The following is an 18,874-nucleotide window of genomic DNA, read 5'->3' as shown; positions in this document are numbered from 1 at the left end:
TCAATCCTGAAAATGCATCAGTTTCCTGCAAGAAGTTGCGGTGAACTTGAATTGGAGACAAACTTTTGTGGAAAAAACTCCGGCTCACCTCTGCTGAGCAGCCCTGCAGGACTTAGACAGGCCATGCAACGCATGGAGCATCCGGGGACCCCCTGACTGGATCCATTAGCGCGTTCTACCTCTGGGGTGAGGCAGGAAGCCGGCCAGTCCTTTAGAATAGCTGGAAGGAGGTTAGAAGGAGTAGGGTGGGTCATTGGCAGGGAGCTGGGGAGATCCAGGAGAGAGAGGGCAGCTTGCAAACTACATGGCCAATGAAGCCCCTGCGTTCTAGCTTTGCGCTCACGCTCTCCTTTGCATTGTGCAAGGTCGGTTCTGATGCAAGGGTTTGTAATTCCTCATTGCTTGTTCTGAGAGCAAGCCTCTCTTCCCCCTTCATTGCATGTTGTTGACACAAGAGCTCCTTTTGCTGAGACTAATAACCACAATGTATTGAAACAGGTTTCAAATGGTAAGCTAGCACTTTAAGTTGGGGGGGGGGGGGCTTCCTGGTCCTGCTGGCAGACTGGGGCTCTGTAGGGAAGTGTGGAATCTGGGTCGCAGCTGTCAGTCTGCAGAGAGCCGGTTTAGAGTAAGGGGTAAGCTGGGCTGCAGGGAGCAGCCTGTTTTCTCTCCCTGGATTTTTGGTTCTTGTGTGTTGTCATTCTGAATGCTGAGAAATAAAGCTGTGTTATATTGCAACAGCCTCGTGAGAGGATTTTATGTTTCTGTGTAACTTCTCTGTCTGTACGCCAGGAACATAACAATAACCATCGGAGCCAGGGGAAAAAAGTTGGTTCAAAACTTTTTAAAAAATTTCTTTAGAGGAAAATGGCTTTTTTTCCCCAAAGCAGATCAGAACTCAGGATCTTCGGCTCGAAATCCAGGTGTTTTGAAATTTCCAGCTGTCCCAAGTGGGAATGAGATTAAAACAAACAAACCTAACTGAGCGAAAACTGTCCCTCACTGTGGCTGGGCACAAAGGGAGCCTCCAGCTCTGACAGGCGTTTAGCAGCTACTGTAACAATGGGCTAGATCCTTAGGTGGAGTAAATAGGCCTCACTCCAATGGAGCAATGGGTGGTGATTTACACCCGGTGGGGATCTGGCCCCATTGACTCCTTTGGAGTGATGCTGATTTGCACCCGGTGGGGATCTGGCCCCATTGACTCCAATGGAGTGATGCTGATTTACACCTGGTGGGGATCTGGCCCCATTGACTCCAATGGAGCGATGGTGATTTACACCCGGTGGGGATCTGGCCCCATTGACTCCAATGGAGTGATGCTGATTTACACCCGGTGGGGATCTGGCCCCATTGACTCCAATGGAGCGATGCTGATTTACACCCGGTGGGGATCTGGCCCCATTGACTCCTTTGGAGTGATGCTGATTTGCACCCGGTGGGGATCTGGCCCCATTGACTCCAATGGAGTGATGCTGATTTACACCTGGTGGGGATCTGGCCCCATTGACTCCAATGGAGCGATGCTGATTTACACCAGGTGGGGATCTGGCCCCATTGACTCCAAAGGAGCGAGGCTGATTTACACCGGGGGATCGGGCCCCCCGAGATCCAGCCCCGTGCACCGGCTCCCTCCCCCTGCAGCGCCGTGCGCGGCGCCCTGGCCCGCCCCGAGGTGGGGCCGGTGTGACGGCACATCGCGAAACCCTCGCGTTTTGCTACTAGTTGCGAATCTGGAGCGGTTCATGTTACTGCCGTTTACACCTGTGAACTGTTTGCAAACCCACCCCCGCTCGGCTCGTCACGCCGGATCGCGGGGGGAGCGGGGGCTGGGCCAGGCTTCCCCCGGTGCGGCCACATCAGCCCGAGGAGGCGGCCCATCGGCTGCGGGAAGTCGATTGCTGAGGTCTGGGGAGAGACACACCTTCCTCCGGCCCCAGCGCCGCAGATCCGGGTGCAGCAGCCGAGGGGGGCAGAGGGGGAACCAGCCCCCCCAGCGGCGCGCGAGCGGGAGATCCGCGCGCACCTTGGAAGGTAACTTGGCAGGAGCCGGGTTTGGGGGGGGGGCGGATTTCCCCGGGGCTCTGGGCGTTCGCTGGGGGGGGGGGGGGGGTGATCGGCCGGGCGGGGGCTGGTGAATGTCTGGATCCGCCAGGCTCATTGAACGGGCGAGAGAAGCTTTTCCTTAGGGTGGGAGTGGCCGGGAGCCCCGGTCAGGGGCCAGCAACCCCCTGCTTGGCACAATGGGGCCCTGGGTGAGGTCTGGGCAGCGCCTGGCAGGAGGGGGCCCCCGGTCCCCGTCGGGGGTCTGGGCAGCGCCTGGCAGGAGGGGGCCCCCGGTCCCCGTCGGGGGTCTGGGCAGCGCCTGGCAGGAGGGGGCCCCCGGTCCCCGTCGGGGGTCTGGGCAGCGCCTGGCAGGAGGGGGCCCCCGGTCCCCGTCGGGGGTCTGGGCAGCGCCTGGCAGGAGGGGGCCCCCGGTCCCCGTCGGGGGTCTGGGCAGCGCCTGGCAGGAGGGGGCCCCCGGTCCCGGTCAGGGGTCTGGGCAGCGCCTGGCAGGAGGGGGCCCCCGGTCCCCGTCGGGGGTCTGGGCAGCGCCTGGCAGGAGGGGGCCCCCCGGTCCCTGTCGGGGGTCTGGGCAGCGCCTGGCAGGAGGGGGCCCCCCGGTCCCCGTCGAGGGTCTGGGCAGCGCCTGGCAGGAGGGGGCCCCCGGTCCCGGGTCTGGGCAGCGCCTGGCAGGAGGGGGCCCCCGGTCCCCGTCGGGGGTCTGGGCAGCGCCTGGCAGGAGGGGGCCCCCGGTCCCCGTCGGGGGTCTGGGCAGCGCCTGGCAGGAGGGGGCCCCCGGTCCCCGTCGGGGGTCTGGGCAGCGCCTGGCAGGAGGGGGCCCCCGGTCCCCGTCGGGGGTCTGGGCAGCGCCTGGCAGGAGGGGGCCTTCGGTCCCCGTCGGGGGTCTGGGCAGCGCCTGGCAGGAGGGGGCCCCCGGTCCCCGTCGGGGGTCTGGGCAGCGCCTGGCAGGAGGGGGCCCCCGGTCCCCGTCGGGGGTCTGGGCAGCGCCTGGCAGGAGGGGGCCCCCGGTCCCCGTCGGGGGTCTGGGCAGTGCCCAGGACGCCACGGCCCCTCCCCCCCGTCAGGGAGCCCCAATTTCCGTTGAGACTTCCAGGTGCTCCTGTCAGAGGAATGATAACGGGCTGGATCCTCAGTGGGGTCACTCATCTGGTCCTGGGGGCCATTCTCCCCCCCCCCAACTGAGCGCTTGTGGAAACTCGTGGCTGTTAGTGGGCGCTGCGGGGGGCACTGACCCGTGTTCTGATTCGGAAGATGCCTGGCTGAGTGGCAGGGAAGTCGGTTTCGACTGATGAGGCAGCAGGAAGCAGCCCGGGTGACAGCTCGGAGGCCGGCAGGAAGCAGTCGGCTGCTTCCCAGGCAGGGATCAGCCGCAGGGGAACGGCTGCTCTCCTAAGGCTTGATTCAGGAGGTTCCCCGAGCCAGGGGCACCCTCGGTTCCTGGGTACGCCTCGGGGGCGGCTGCGTGGCTCCAGGGCATTTCACATTGGGTCTGAGGCTCTCTGGGTGACCAGCCTGCCTGGATCTGTGGGTCTGGCTGGGTTCTCATTCACCCACAGCCTCTGCAGCAAGTGTAAAGCAATGGGGTCTGGTTCTACACTCAGCTTCCTTTAAGGGTCCCCTCAAGATTCCCCCATTGCAGGAGGGGTCTCTCTGACCCCCCCCCCCCCAAGGGCTATGCACCAGCCCTTCTCCCGGTGTAAGGGGCCGATGGGGGAACGGCCAGCAGGCCCTACACTGTTCTCCGCTTCCTGGGGGCGGAGCAGCAGTAGAGCAGCCCTGAGGCTGCTCTCGCTGCCACCAGGGGCAGGGCCCAGAATACTGGCAAAGGGAGCGTAGAGCCCCAGGGAATGCACGGTCCACGTGCACCATTCACGCGTAGGGGTGGGGATTCCATGTCACGAAACAGGAGCCATTTGGAGAAGGGAAGGGGCGGGGACAGGATGGTGATAACGGCCAGGGCATCGGCCTGGCAGGGCGGCTCCAATCTCTCGCAGAATTGAGCCTTTCCCTCGCTGGGGATTTCTTCGGGTGAGGTGGCTGCCTGCCCCTCCTGGTGCCGGGGCACAGATCACGCCTGCAGCCGGATGCCCACTTCCACCGGTGTCAGAGTAGAGGGAGGGGCCCTTCCATGCCCCGCCCACAAACTACGTTACTGGGATCCCCCCCACTGTGAATTCCAGCTGCTGGTGCCCCTTAAAATGCCCCTCCACCCCCGCACACAGCACTTTGATTGGATATGGTATCCTCACTTCTTGTGCGGTGTTGCTCTGCGTTGCGAAACCGCCGCCGTTCTCCACCCCAGAGGCGGCTGCATCTCAGCTCCCGGTGAGGGAACCCTGGATAAACAGTCGCTGTGCCCCACACCCATGCCCCAGAGCCAGTCACTCAGTCTTGGGTGTAGGATCCCTGTCTAAACAGCTGCCGCGCCCCACCCCAGAGGCAGCTGCATCTCAATGCAGGGTGAGCCATCCCTGTATAAACAGCCACTGTGCCCTACCCCAGGGCGGCTGCATTGTGGCTCTAGGTGAGGGATCCCTATATAAACAGCTGCCACACCCCACCCCAGAGGCAGCTGCATTTCAGCACCAGGTGGGATCCTTGTCTATCATCAGCTAGGCGTGGCTAAGCTCTGCCGACAACCTCTTACTACCCGCTGTCATGACAACCCTGCCCCTGCCAGCAGGTGGCTAATTCGAGCTGTGATCACCCCCAGCCCCTTCCTGTCTGGGTTGTGTCTCTGCACTCCCTGCCCCCTGGGTGTCTGTGTGGAAGAGATGACACAGCAGCATCTGCAGGGGAGTAGTAGCCTGCAGTTTCTTAGCCAAGAATAGCCGAGCTCTCCAGGTTTGGGGGCCGGGTTTTGGTTGGTTGGGTTTTTTGGGGTTTTCAGCTTGTCTGGCCTGGGTTTCATTTCCCAGCCGCTGTGCCCACCCCAGAGCTGCCCTGCCATGTTCTGTTGCCTCCAGCATCCCGGGCCCTGCCACTTTAACTCCTTCAAGCGGCTCCCAGTCATGTTCTGGCCCCTCTAGGCTGTGCAGAGGGGGAGGGAAAAGCCCCTGCTAGAATCACCCCTTTGGGCAGGGGCTCTGGGTGAAGCAGCCCCTGTGCCTCACCCCAGAAGTGGCTGCATCTCGTCGCCGGATGAACATCTGCCATTCCCCTCCACCCCTTCTGCGGTGACAGAGGGGTCCCTCACCTGGTAGGGAGATGCAGCCACCTCTGGGGTGGTGCGTTGGGGCTGTTTGTGCAGGGATCCTGCCCCCTCCCAGGGACTGCTTCTCACTCTGAGTCCATGCCGATAGGGCCCTCGATCTCTGTCTGGGGGGCAGGGGGTGTCTTGCTGTTACCGTAATACACCTAATAGTGCGAGGTGAGCGGGAAGCAGGATCGTGGGGTGGCCTTGCAGATCGTTGCAGAGAATCTGCACCGTGCATAAGGGGCGGCACAACGGTGCATTGGACCGAGGCCAGTCAGCGCCGCCGGGGCGTGGTGGGTGACTCGATCACGGGTAAGAGATGGTACTTCGGGCAAGGATCGGTCAGGCAGGGCTTTAAAGGGGAATCGGCCCCTTCCCCTGGAGTTCCCTGGCTGATGCCAGGTTACGCCAGTGGGGCAGCTGGCCCCAGCAGTTTGTCTTTGCTCTGCCTGGGCTCCCTCTGGTTGTAAATTGCAGGGAGCGGCCCCTGTTGGAGCCATAAATAAACAAGCCCTTCGCTTTGCAGAATCAACATTTATAAAGGGCCAGATCCCGGCTGGTGTAAATGGGCCCAGCTGCGCTGGCTCCGGTGGCGCAACGCTGGTCTACACCAGCTGGGGGGCTGGCCTAGAGGCTTCAGGGCCTGATGTGAGATCGGGTGCATGTGTGTAGGGGGTGGGGGGATACAGGCCGGGGTGGAGGGAGGGACTGTCCAGCTCTCCTAGGGCCGAGTGCCCCCTCCCCGATCCCCTCCCTGTTAGTTCTTGCCCCAGAGTCTCCACCCGGCAGGGCAGAGAGCCCAGGCTGTGAGTCAGGGCCCTGCACCGAGGCTGGTTTGCTCTGGCCGTCGGCACAAGATTCCTGGCTTGCATCTGCCCTGGCCGTGCCCATGCCTTGGCACTGGATGGCTGCATGCCAGCTCCTGGCAGTGCCTCCCCGGCCAGTCACTGCTGCCTGCCGGCCCCTAAGCAATGCCGTCCCTCCCTTGCACTGCTGCGTGCCAGTGCCCATCCAGCGCGTGCCCCTCCGTGGGCTGCTCCATGCCAGTGCCCATCTGCCCTGTCATCCACCCGATACCCCTCCACTCCCTCCCGCATCCCTCCACCCTTCCGTGCCAGCTCCCACCCCCGACACAACCCCGAGGAGAGCGCTACTGTGGGATGTTTCATCGCTCCGGATGGAAAGAGCTCGGTGATGAGTCCCAGTGGCTCTATGATCTCAGGGCTCCCCTGCCTCAGTTTCCCCCGGCAGCATTGCCTCCACACACAGCAGGATGGAGACAACCGTCCCATGATGCCCCACTAGCATGAAGCCAGGGTATTTGAACAGCAGTGATTGGGCAAGCAATCTACCAATGAGAGCTCTTGCCGCTAATCTCCCTCCAACCCATGGCATGCAAATTAGCGTTGGAAGAAGGGCAGGGATTGATTAAGCTACCTCTGATGTCATAACGGGCCCTGCTGAGCCTGTTATGATGAGTTATTACATGCAGCGATTAACAACTTTGCTTAATTGCAACCGAATTGCTTCAGGTACAGCCTGCGCGCAAGCTCCCAGGATGGGAAGCTCGAGGGGTCTGCGTTATCCAGGGGTTAAGGTCACTGAGGACCCAGTTTGGGATTAATTCTAGCTCTTAAATTAGTTAACCAATTCCCTTGCGAATTCTCAGCCAGTTCGCTCTGTCCCGGGAGAGCGAGGACTGTACGTTTCATATGAAATGAAAAGAGTCAGATCCCAGCTTCAAGGGCCAATTATTGTGCTGGGCACGATACAGACCCTGACCAAAATCAGCACCCCTGGTGCTGGGCGCTGCTCAGACACTTAGCCAGACAGTCCTTGTCCCAAAGAGTTCACTGTCTAAACAAGGGAAGGACAAGAGGAGAAACTGAGGCACGAAAGGGGGAAGTGCCTTGCCCCAGGTCCTTGGCAGAGCTGGGAATAGAGCCCAGCTGCCCAAAGCCTCAGCCTGGTGTCCTCTCCATGGCACCACGCGGCGGCTCTAGGAGGGCAGAGCCCAGTGGCTGTCAGCACAAGCCGGGGAACCGGAGCGGTTGCTTCACTTGACTGGCCCGGAGCCGCAGGGATCCGAACTGGTCGGGCTGGTTGGGTTGGAGGCCCTGGCGAAGCAGCAGCTGGCGCGGGGGTGGGGCGCGTGAGTCACTGAACCCTGGCAAGAGCCGTTACAAAGCCAGTCCTGCTGGCTCCTGCCTGGCAGTGTTTAACCCTGTCTGCAAGCTGTGGCAGGCGCGGGGCATCTTGCTTCCCTCCATGCGTCGGGTGAGGCCACCACCAGAGCGCTGCGTCCGAATGAGAATCCTTAGCAGGGACGCGCATTACGGTAGCACTTAGAGATCCTAACTGAGCGTGGGGGCTGCACAGACCCCCTCCCAGGATTGGGCCCCCAGCACGCACCGGGGGCCGTGCAGGCTGCCTCTGGGATCGGGCCCCCCCAGTGCATGCTGGGGGCTGAACACACGTCTGCTGTGGGAGCCGGGAACTTCACTCCATTGCCTGGTCGTCCTCGGATTACAACTCCCATGAAGCAGCCTGGTAACCCTCCTAGTGAGCAGAGGTGGAGCATCATGGGAGTGGCCGGCCCTGGTGCATCATGGGCGACGTAGTCCACGTGATGACCTGGGCCCCGGGGTAGAACTGGGGCAGGCAGGAGGCACCAGCACTACAGCTCCCCTGAGGCTCTGCGATGGCGTTTGCCAACAGACGTCTCTTGGGCTTCGGGCCTTCTGGTTTGCGGTGGAAAAATCAAGTTTTTCTGCAGGAAGCAGAGGCTTTTCTGGACAAATTTCATTTAGTCGAAAAACTCCATTTCCCCTCAGAAAACAGCTTGGGTGGATAATATTCAACCGGCCCCACTCAGCCCCCACCTTGGCACTTGTGCCAGCTCTGAAAAACAGCAGCAACTCGCCCCTGGTCTCACCCAGTGGCAGAAGCAGGACTCGAACCCAGATCTCCTGAAGCCCAGTACCTTCACCCCACACCTGCCATTCTTCAATCAGAGCCCACCCCCCTCTGCCGCCGGGAGTGGATTTCTTCCCTTCTCCCTCTAGGTAAACAGGTTTTGGTTTTGGTTTGGTTTGAAGTAGGGGTGAGAAGCAAAAGCCACAGTTCCTGCCACTTCCCAGTTAGCAAACAGCCGTGTTTGAGCTTAGGCAGCCTCCTACGCACACCCTGCCCCTGTCAGGTGTGACCCAGCCCAGCCCAGGGAGCAGGGTAACCCCGCCCGGGACAGGAGGATCGTCTCTGCCGGAGGAGACGGGCACCTGAGCAAGTCCTCGAGCAGCTGGGTGAAATTCTCCGGCCTGGGCTATGCCAGAGCTCGGACAAGGTTGCCACGATGGGAGGCAGGATGGCTCAGTGGTTAGGGTGCTAGCTTGGGAGAGCGGCATTCGCATCCTTCTACAGTAGGGCTCAGAAGCCGCCAAGCAAGCTCAGGGTCCTGTTGTGCTGGTTGCCACGCGAATACAATCCCTGAATGAGCTAATTAGCCTCTTATGTCTTTGTGCAGGACCTGAGACACTGGGGCCCTTGGGTGCTACCGTAATACACCTAATAAACAATGTACAGCGCCTGGCACAATGGGGTCCTGGACCATGGCTGGGATTCTTGGGTGCTACTGCAATACACCTAATAAATAACATACAGCATCTGGCACAGTGGGGGTCCTGGGCCATGGCTGGGGCTCCTATTTGCATCGTGAGAGCACTTGACATATGAGACAATGGGTGTGAGGGGAAACTGAGGCACAGAGCTGGGAGGTGACTTGCCCAAGGTCACTCAGCAGGTCTGAGCTGGGACTAGAACCTGGGAGTCGTTATTTATTAGGTGTATTACGGTAGTGCCTAGGAGCCCTGGTCACAGGCCAGGACCCCGTTGCGCTCGGTGCTGTACAACCCCAGAACAGAGAGACTGGCCCTGCCCCCAAGGGCTTGACAATCTACTCTGCCAAAGATCCAGTGGTGATCTGTGTGTTACTGGTGGTAAATGACTCTTCTGGGCTGGGATCTCTGCCGATCGCCAGGGATTGGCTGCTCCCAGAAAGGGCTTTCCAAAGGAGAAGGAGTTGGGATCCCCTCAAACACCCACAATCGGGTCACATCCTCTCTTTTGGAAACCTCACAAGCGCTGCATGTCCTAGCTGGCCTGGGAGAGGAATGATCGCGGGGCTTTTCTTAGCCTTGTGGCTGGCTGGAAAGCAAGGCAGAATGGCTTGTTCAAAGTCACAGAGTAAAGTCCTTGGCAAAGCTGGGAATGAGACCCAGGAGTCCTGGCTCCCAGCCCCCCCTCCCAACACTAACCACTAGACTCCACTCCCCTTCCAGAGCCAGGAGAGAACCCAGGAACCCTGGCTCCCAGCCTGCCCCAACCACTAGACCCCCACTGCCCACCCCTCTGCCTTGCTGATGCCCCCTCTCTGCCCCCCTAGATGGCCTCCGCCAACGACACCCGGCAGGCCCAGAAAGATGCCGCCGACCAGAACTTTGATTACATGTTCAAGCTGCTGATCATCGGGAACAGCAGCGTGGGGAAGACGTCCTTCCTGTTCCGCTACGCCGACGACTCCTTCACCTCGGCCTTCGTCAGCACTGTGGGCATCGACTTCAAGGTCAAGACGGTCTATAGGAACGAGAAGCGGGTCAAGCTGCAGATCTGGGTGAGCGCTGGGGAGGGGAGGGAAGCGAGACCCTGGCGGGGAGGGAGGGAGGCCCCGGGGGATCCCAGCGGGACAGTTTCTCTCTTGGGGGCGGGACTGTCTCTTTGTGCTGTGTTTTGTACAGCATCTAGCGCAATGGGGTCCTGGGTCATGGCTGGGACGCCCAATGTTACCGTAATATTGATAGTAGCTGATGAGGATTAGCCATGGTCCAGGCGGCCCTGCGCTTATCGATCAGGGGCCTCGGGCCAGAAGAGATCCAGCACCCTGTATGCTCTGGTGTCGGCACCAGACACTGGGAGGGGAGAGAGAGAGAGAGAGGGAGGCGTCCAACCCACCCTGCTGCCCCTAGCAGGGCAATACTATACCGCAGGTGAATTCCTCCTGACCCTGAGCTGTGGATCGGCCTGTGCCCTGAAGCATGAGGGTTGACGGCCCTTTTCCTTTCAATCCTCGCCAGGTGCCGGCCTTTCGGTCCCAGATTCCTGGGACTTCTGGCCCCACGCGGGGCGCGCACCTTTCCCCAGCACCCTGGTCTGTACAGCCCCCCTGCAGCCAGCCCCCAGTCCTGAGTCCCCACTGCCCAGGGGGTGGCGGTTTGGAGGCTTGGCAGTTGGAGAGGCTCTGCCCTGCGTGGTGGGGTGTTGGGCCAGCTCCCCATACGGGGAGTGGATCAGAACTTGGAGGCTCCCAGCACTTGTGTGCAGCAAATGGGCGTGAAATAGGCACACTACCCCTCCAGAGGGAGGGGGCTGTTACCGTAATCACTGGAGAGCTGCAACGCTTCCTTTTTAAAACTTCATTTCCTCTTCTGTTGGAGGAAGACGTTCTGCCCAGTGCTGCGGCCCTACAGGGAAGAGGCCCCACCTCCCGACCCGGAGCCAGCCAGTCCCCTGCCCAGAGTTAGATCAGAGCCAGCACCCTCTGGAAGGGGAAAGGCCCTGTGCCCCATTCCACACACCCCTGAGCCAGCCAGTCCCCCCCATTCCCCCTGGGCCCAGCCCAGAACCAGCACCCCCTGGAGGGGAAAGGCCTTGTGACCCATTCTGTGGAGAGTGACACTTTTTAAGACTCTCTTTATTTCTTGAATGAAACGTGGCCCCGGCCCCCAGCTGGTGTGATTCAGCCTTGCTCTCTTGGCACCAGGTCACTTTACACCGGCCGGGGATCTGGCCCGTTGGCTCCACTGGCTCTGTGGCCGAGTGGGGGTCGGGCCCACGTCAAGCTGAGGCCCCACTGGCCGCCCTGTCCCACGGTCCCAGCTGGCGGGCCCGGATCAGCACGTTCTTTTCCTGTTATCTCCATGGCCGGCAGCTGCGGCGAAGTCCCTAAGTGCAGCCGGAACCCCCGGTGCTGAGGGTAAACATGCCTCCCCTCCCCACGCGGCAGCTGCAGCTGTCACTGGCTTTCGCGGGGAGGGAGGGGGGTCAGAGTCTCTTTGCTCCTGAAGGCCTCTGGCAGTCACCATGGTAATGGCACCGGCCTGCGTGTGCTTTGGCTCGGGCAGCAGCTGGCGTTACCTTGACTCCGGTAAATGCCGCCGGGCACCATCATGCAAAGGCTCCACCCGAAAAAGATTATTTCCCCCCTGCCCCCAAATCCTCTGGGGTCTCCCCCACCAGCCTGGGGACCGAGAGACCCAATCTGTCCCCCTTTTTTTATTCTGTTTTAGCCTGTGGAACTCATTGCCACTGATTTTTTTTCCATGGTGGGAACTTCACCAGCCTCCTAATGCCACCTCTGAACTATGTCTGCCTCCTCATTTACCCTCTGTCAATGCAGTTAGCCTGAGGAACTCACTGCCACAAGATGCCACTTTTGGAGAAAGGCTGCCTGGCCAGACGGAGCCCTGCTCTGGGGATTTCTATAAGGCTGAGCGGTCTCTGCACGTGCTGTGGCTTGAATCTTTGCAGGCCGTAACTCCACAGACTCCAGCCGGGAACTTGGCCCAGTGTGGTTTTTTTTTTTTCCCACTGTAACCTCTTGCCCCACTGTGATAGGCGGGAGAGACCCGGAGGAGCAGTGTTGGCTAATGGAAGCCCTCTCTGGGCACTGACCTGACCACTAGGAGGGATGGGTGATTTACACCAGGGGCACGTGTAGGAGCGACATTACGGTAGCAGGTGGTTAACCCTTTGGCTTGGCTTCGCTAGAGTCACTCCCCTGCTTAATTAGATCTGAAGCTCTTTGGGGCAGGGTCCATCTGTTTGTTCTGCGGATGTACAGCACCTGGCGCGTGGGTTCCTGGGCCGCGACGCTGAGGCGCTACCACAATCCGCCTCATAAATAAGTATTTACGCCTGTGCTTTGCTTTAAGGGGACACAGCTGAATGGAGAAGGGCTCATTGAAATGAGGATGGACAGATGCCTTCCTGCCACCTCCCAAAAGGATTCGTGGAAGTGTCTCTGTCTGACCCTCCGAAAAAGAGGGAGGTCAATAAATAGGTGTATTATGATAGCACCTAGCAGCCCCAGTGATAGCCCAGGACTCCATTGCGCTGGCTGCTGTACATTATTAGGTGTATTATGGTAGTGCCTAAGAGTCCAGCCATAGCCCAAGACCCCATAGGGCCAAGCACGATACATTATTTATTAGGTGTATTACGGTAGCCCCTAGTAGCCCCAGCCATGGACTGGGATGCAATTATGGTAGGTGTTGTAGATTATTTGTTAGGTGTATTACGATAGAACCTAGGAGCCCCAGTCGTGTGGCCCGTAACTCCATTGTGCTGGGCGCTGTACATTATTAGGTGTATTACGGTAGCACCTAGGCCCCCCCCAGCCATGGCCCAGAACTCCATTGCGCTGGGTGCTGTACATTATTAGGTGTATTACAGTAGCACCTAGGCCCCCCCAGCCATGGCCCAGACTCCATTGCGCTGGGTGCTGTACATTATTAGGTGTATTACAGTAGCACCTAGGGCCCCCCCAGCCATGGCCCAGAACCCCATTGTGCTGGGCGCTGCACGAACACAGAACAAACAGACAGTCCCTGCCCCAGGGTGCTGATCCTCTAAATTCGACTAATTTAACGGAGATTAGTTTAAGGCCTAGTGTTGATCCCATCATCTAGGCAGGACATCGCAGGTTTTAGCCTGCGGAACTCATTGCATCAGCTGTAAGGCCGACTCTCCATTCCAGACACCCGCCGCCGGCAGACTCTGCTAGTCAGTGCCGTGTAGACGGGTGAGGTCTGGCCGACCCAGCAGAACCCCTACCGGAGACGCGGTTATAGCAGCCGAGCGTTGCTTTTGCTGGGTGCAGTGATTTCGGTGGGGTGGGGTGGAATGAGCGATCCTGGTGGAGCGCACAGCTTTACTGGGGTAAGCCAGGTCCCCGCGAGGAGCCCTTTGCGTATGGCTGTAGCTACCCGGCAAAGCACTCTTCAGCGAGATCGGGCTTCAGTCCCCTCCCTTTCATACCCATCCAGCATCCCTGTAGTCCTGCCTCCTGCAGCGGGCTGACTAGGATCCCACCCGGTCTCTTCCCTGTCCCGCACCCCTCCACGAGTCCCCTCCTTGCCCACCCCATCCAGGCAAGCCGCCCACGCTTCGCTCTGTCTCCACACGGCAGAAAGGGGATCGTCCTGCTCGCCGGTGTTTTATTTTTAACAGCAGCCCGTTCAAATTTCCATTCCGCCCCCTTAGTAATAGATTTTTTTTTTAAATTACACGCAAACAGTGCGTCTTACGTGCCTCTGAGCTGTCATGGAAACGAGCCCCAGTTCCTGGTACCAGCCTGACACTTCCAGGCCTTTTAATGAAAAGATCCGTCTGTCACGGCCCTCTGTGCGCTCTCTGGTCTCCACAGTAACAGGCCCATCTCTGGTCTCTGCCTGCTCCTGAGAGTAGATAAGAGCCGTACAAGGCCAAGCAGATAGCGAGCAGCTGACATTTCTCACCCTCCCACAATGCACCACTTCACGGCCCCTAACTGAAGCAGCCCTGCGGACACCTGGGGAGAGATGGGCCCTGCCCCAGGGAGCTTGCAGTCCAAAGAAAGGGTTATCCCTTGTTTTACAGATGGGGAAACTGAGGCCCGGGGGGGGCGGGAGTCTCTGGCAGGAAGTGAAGGGGAGCATTAAGCCTCAAGCCTCCCACAGCACTACCTCCGGGTTGAAATCTTCCCCTGTGCCGCTGGGGATCTTGCAAAGAAGCAGCTCTTATTTGTGCATGTTGTGGGGACGGGATTGTTTAAAGGACACCGCAGGGCAGGAGAGATACCGGACGATCACGACGGCTTATTACCGAGGAGCCATGGGCTTTCTGTTGATGTACGACATCGCCAACCAGGATTCCTTCAACGCCGTGCAGGACTGGTAAGAGACCCCCTGTTCCCTTGCGTTGTACCATGAGAGCCAGTCGTGTCCAGGGCTGAGTGACGATACAGGCACTGGGGGCCCCTGTTTAGGGCCCCTGGCTCCCTGAGGGTCACAGGGATTGAGGTCAAGATCTCCGTGGGGGAAAATGAGCTCTCTGACTGGTGCTGGTGGTGAAGAAAAGCTTGAGCCGAGCAAAACGGACATCTGCCTGAGTCTGCCGAGAGCCTGAGTTGATAGCTCAAAAGAGCGCGGAGTTGTCTGTTGCAGCGACCCTGCCTGAGTCTGCCGAGAGCCTGAGCCCGTCCGCCTGAGGGCGTGAGTGGGGGAGGGAATATGGCCCCCTCAATCCCTCCTGCCCTGGGGAGGGCCCTGCCTCCATTGGAAACTCTTGATAAGGTTGCAGCGCTCATGTTCCTTAAAGACACGACGTCGTTGGGAGGGGGCCCATCCGTAAAGACTCATTGGATTTTTAAGATCTTTTATGGGGGGCGGGGCAGTGTTGGGGATGGAAGAGGCAGGTCACTGCACTGAACTATGGGGAAAACCGGGGCGGGGTCGACCTCAGAGATGGGGCTCTTCCCCCCCCCCCGACTTTTTCACTGCTCCTTATTCCTGGCTTCACCCCTCCCTGGGGTCTGTTTGTCATCACCCCCCGTGCCCAGCTGCAGCCTCCCACAGGGAGAGGCACAAATCTTCCAGGGCCACCCATGAGTCAGATTGACAGTGAGTCACCGGGTTTAGGGAGGAGAAGTCAGGCTGTCTGAGGCCGATGCTGCAGCTCGGAGCCCCTGAGCTGCCTCGGGCCAGGCTGAACGGGGAAGGGATTTAGCCCAGGGATATAGTGGAAGCCAGGACTCCTGGGTCCTCTCCCTTGCTCTGGAAGGAGGGTGGGGTCTAGTGGTTAGAGCAGGGGGCTTGGGAGTCAGGACTCCGAGATTCTGTTCTGGGAGGGGAGCCCTCGGACGCCTGCTTTCACTCACGCAAAGCCCACTGGGTGCCATTTCTTCCTGGGACTGTGTTTAACGCCGCTGAACACTGACGGATGCACTTTCCCTCTAAAGATCTCCGAGTGCTTTACAAACAGGGGTTGGTAGTTATTGTTGTTATTATTTTGATCCCTCTTTCACAGAAGGGGAAACTGAGGCACAAGGTAGCAGAGACACCCAAAGTAGTCATCTTTTCCACCCCCTCCTCTCTACCCACTAGGCCCCTCTCCCCTCCTAAGCCTGGGCATAGATAGAACCTTGGACTCTTCACTCCCAACCCCACAGCTCGAACCACTAGACCCCAAAACCTTCCCAGAGCTGGGGATAGAACCCAGGAGTCCTGACCTCAAAAGGATAGTAAACAATGTGAGTTGGTGGGGGAAGGATGCGTTCAGTCCCTCCCATGGAAGAGCCTATATATTGTGCAAATTCCTGGCTGGTGTGGGGCTCATGTTGCTTTAAGACGGGGTGGGGCGGGGTCCCCAGCGGTAAAAGACACATTGGATTTGTAACCGTGCTCTTTTATAAGGGAGGGAGGAGTTAGAGTGGGGTGGGGTGAAGGTGATTGACAACTGGGTGGGCACGGCTTGTAAGCAAGGCCCGAGTTCAATTCCCACCCCCGCTCCGTAGGGCGACCCAGATCAAGACCTACTCGTGGGATAACGCCCAGGTGATCCTGGTGGGGAACAAGTGTGACCTAGAAGACGACCGAGTGGTGGCCACAGAGGATGGCAAGCGGCTGGCAGATGAGCTAGGTAGGTGCCCTCTACTCCAGCCCCGCAGTGGCTGGAGAACCTGGAACGGATTTTTCTGTTTGTCGACAATTCCAAAAACCCCAGGAATTAACTTTCGGGGGGGGGGGGGGGGGTGTGGTCAACGTTTTTCAAAACGTTCAGCAAGTTGAAAACTGTTTTGTTTCGACTTGAGGCAGAAGTTTTGAACTGGAGCATTTTTAACTTCTTTTGTTTAATTTTAAAGAACACAATTGAAGGAAAGTTTGAGAGGAAAAAAACTTAAATGTGTTATTTTTTTTAAAAATTCTTTTGGGTTTTTTTTTGTTTGTTTTTTTGGGGGGGTGTTGTTTTTTGGTTTGGGTTTTCTTCCCCTCCAACTGCAACAATTTGGCAGAACCAAATTCCCATGAAAATCAGCAGTCGGTAGGCACCTAATTTAGGCCTGAGGCCTCAGGCACTTGGCTAACGTTTTATTTGCAATCACAAACTTCTCCATGAACAGAAGGGGCCTCTCCCAATCATCTCGCCGCCCTTGACTCTTGTTTTTTGTGTCACCTCGCCCCCTAGTGGCCAACGTCAACAGATAAAAGTCCTACTGCTGCTGGCCTCTACAGTCCTAGATTCCAAGGCCAGAAGGGACCATTGTGATCAGCTAGTCTGACATCTTGCATCACATAGGCCAGAGACCTGTAGGTAGTTATAGAGGGGGATCGGGTTATTGCTCCGTTAGCTCAGGTGTTAAGGGATTGGGGGTTTCATGCCAAAGGCTAAGGGTTCAAATCCTCTTCCTGGATCCACCGTAAGAATGGCCATATTGGGTCAGACCAAGGGTCCATCTAGCCCATCCTGTCTTCTGATGCCAGGTGCCTCAGAAGGAATGAACAGAACAGGTGATCATCAAGTGATTCATCCCCTGTTGCCCATTCCCAGCTTCTGGCAAACAGAGGCTAGGGACACCATCCCTGCCCATCCTGGCTAATAGCCATCGATGGACCTATCCTCCATGAACTTCTCTGGTTCTTTTTTGAACCCCGTTATAGCGTTGGCCTTCACAACATCCTCTGGCAAGGAGTTCCACAGATTGACTGTGCGTTGTGTGTAATTTCAGTCACCAACACGCGATTTTTCTTCTCCTTCTGTTCTTTCTCTTTCCCTCCTTTCTCCCCCTTCCTTCCCTCCCCTCCCCGCAGGGTTTGAATTCTTCGAAGCCAGCGCCAAGGACAACATCAACGTCAAGCAGGTCTTTGAGCGCCTGGTGGACATTATCTGTGAGAAGATGAACGAGAGCCTGGACACCAACACCACCCTCGTCGGCAACAGCAAGAACGGGGCCCTGACCGAGACTCCACCCCCACAGTCCAACAGCTGCTCCTGCTAGATAACAGACTCCACCCACCTCCACTCCTCTCTTTCCGCCCCCCTCGCCCCCCGCCCCAGCGATCACACTGATGTCATAGATAATTAGGATGGGAGGTTATGGGGAGAGACAGATCTCTTGGGCTGGTGTCCCACTGTTTCTCTATTTGCCTATGACAACAATGCGTTTTCCCTTTCCTTATTCCCAAGCCAGGGTTCTTCCATCCCGGCAACCACAGCCAGCAGAGGGATGAGGAACGTGAGCCCATCCACCGGACCTCAGAGGTGGTGGGGCAGGCCCAGGCCCCCCACCGCTGACGCAAATTGGCCTGACTTCCGTTGACTTTGATGGCGCTGACGTGGATGCTACGGATCCAACGGGGGTCTGATGCCTCAGCAGCTGCACAGTCTCTTGGGCGTGCGTCTATTAACCAAGCCCTAGGTACAGCTTTGCAGAAGGCTGGGGCATCGAACCCCCACGTAGATCTGTGACAACTGCTCTGTGTTTGTAAGAGGATGGAGAGGGGTGTCGGGGGAGATGTGGGGACTGCACAGGGCTTGCTGCAGAATCCTCATGCTGGAAAACAGGTGTTGGGGGAGGGGGAAGATCCAGTTTCATCTCAATTTTCCACTGAACGTTTCACGCTTTTCCTAGTGAAAATTCGTGTCCTGACCATCTTTGACCAAAAAGCGGAGCGACTTATTCTGAAATGCCTCCTGGATGTTGTAGTCCAGCTGCCTTGTGCTCCTGTTCTCTTCTGTAGAACGGAGGCCTTGGTCAGACTACATCTCCCATGATGCACCACATTCTCTCTGCTAGGAGGGCGGTTTGCATCATGGGAGTCCCTGGCCATGGTGCAGCATGGGAGATGTAGTCCAACTAAGGAACCCGGCTCATAGGGGAGAATGGAAGCTTGAGGCCACTGAACTACAACTCCCATGAGGCACCACAGCAGCATTTCCAAAGCAACTCAACCCCACCTGACTTTCCCATAGAGTCGCAACCCTGTAAATGGCCAGGGGCGCCTAGTGCGCTCCCCCACCCTGGTGCATTTGTTTGCACTAGTGTCGAAGGCTCCCATGGCGGGGTTGCAGTGAAAATAACACAAAGCACCCGAGAGTTGGGCCAAAGATCCCGGGCCTGATTTCCCGTTGCACTGAGCCTTGTACGGTGATTTATTTACACAAGGATGTGAGGGGTTAAAATCAATTCTAATCTGATTTGCACTAATGGTGCATGGGGGGAGGGGTTGCACTAGTGATGCAGGGCACTGGGGAGTTGGACCAGTGAGGCAGGAAGGGCCAATGGGTAGAGAGACTTGCCTCCATCTTGGGGTGTTGGTTCCAGGCCGGAGCCCGGCTTGGCAGTGACTGAGACCCTAATCTAATGCAGGCAACGTGAGAGCGCGCCCCAGGCTTGAGGCTTCGGGATCCATCACTATTTGGTTCGGTGTCCTACACTGTGAGGGGCTGGTGCGCTGTGGGGAAGTTGAGGCAGAGCTGCCCTAGAACCAAGCTTCGCAGGGCCTGGGGCCTAGATCCTCTTGC

General features: G+C 58.3%; 1 protein-coding gene across 2 annotated transcripts; it reads left to right on the top strand.

Moving 5' to 3' along the window:
* The first annotated feature begins 1,721 nt into the window (after positions 1 to 1,721).
* LOC123353489 (ras-related protein Rab-3D-like) lies at positions 1,722 to 17,837 on the top strand. 2 transcript variants are annotated; one of them, XM_044994590.1, is made up of 5 exons: positions 1,722 to 2,034; positions 9,702 to 9,929; positions 14,129 to 14,247; positions 15,867 to 15,991; positions 17,161 to 17,837. In XM_044994590.1, the coding sequence occupies exons 2-5, from the start codon at positions 9,702 to 9,704 to the stop codon at positions 17,346 to 17,348; spliced, it is 660 nt and encodes a 219-aa protein (XP_044850525.1). In that variant the 5' UTR covers positions 1,722 to 2,034; the 3' UTR covers positions 17,349 to 17,837. The 2 variants fall into 2 exon arrangements, with proteins under 2 accessions (XP_044850525.1, XP_044850526.1); XM_044994591.1 differs by lacking the exon at positions 1,722 to 2,034 and adding an exon at positions 8,101 to 8,325.
* Positions 17,838 to 18,874: the final 1,037 nt, after the last annotated feature.

The sequence above is a fragment of the Mauremys mutica genome, chromosome 20 (assembly GCF_020497125.1).
Source record: "Mauremys mutica isolate MM-2020 ecotype Southern chromosome 20, ASM2049712v1, whole genome shotgun sequence".
Lineage (NCBI taxonomy): Eukaryota > Metazoa > Chordata > Testudines > Geoemydidae > Mauremys > Mauremys mutica.
Note: the sequence above shows the minus strand (reverse complement) of the source record. Positions and strands in the feature narration are given on the sequence as shown.

Excerpts from the sequence above, each read along its gene's own strand:
- LOC123353489 (XM_044994590.1), top strand. The coding sequence starts at position 9,702 with ATGGCCTCCGCCAACGACACCCGGCAGGCCCAGAAAGATGCCGCCGAC. Across the intron at positions 9,930-14,128 it reads GGGTCAAGCTGCAGATCTGG|GACACCGCAGGGCAGGAGAG; the intron begins GTGAGCGCTGGG and ends GATTGTTTAAAG. Across the intron at positions 14,248-15,866 it reads TTCAACGCCGTGCAGGACTG|GGCGACCCAGATCAAGACCT; the intron begins GTAAGAGACCCC and ends CCCGCTCCGTAG.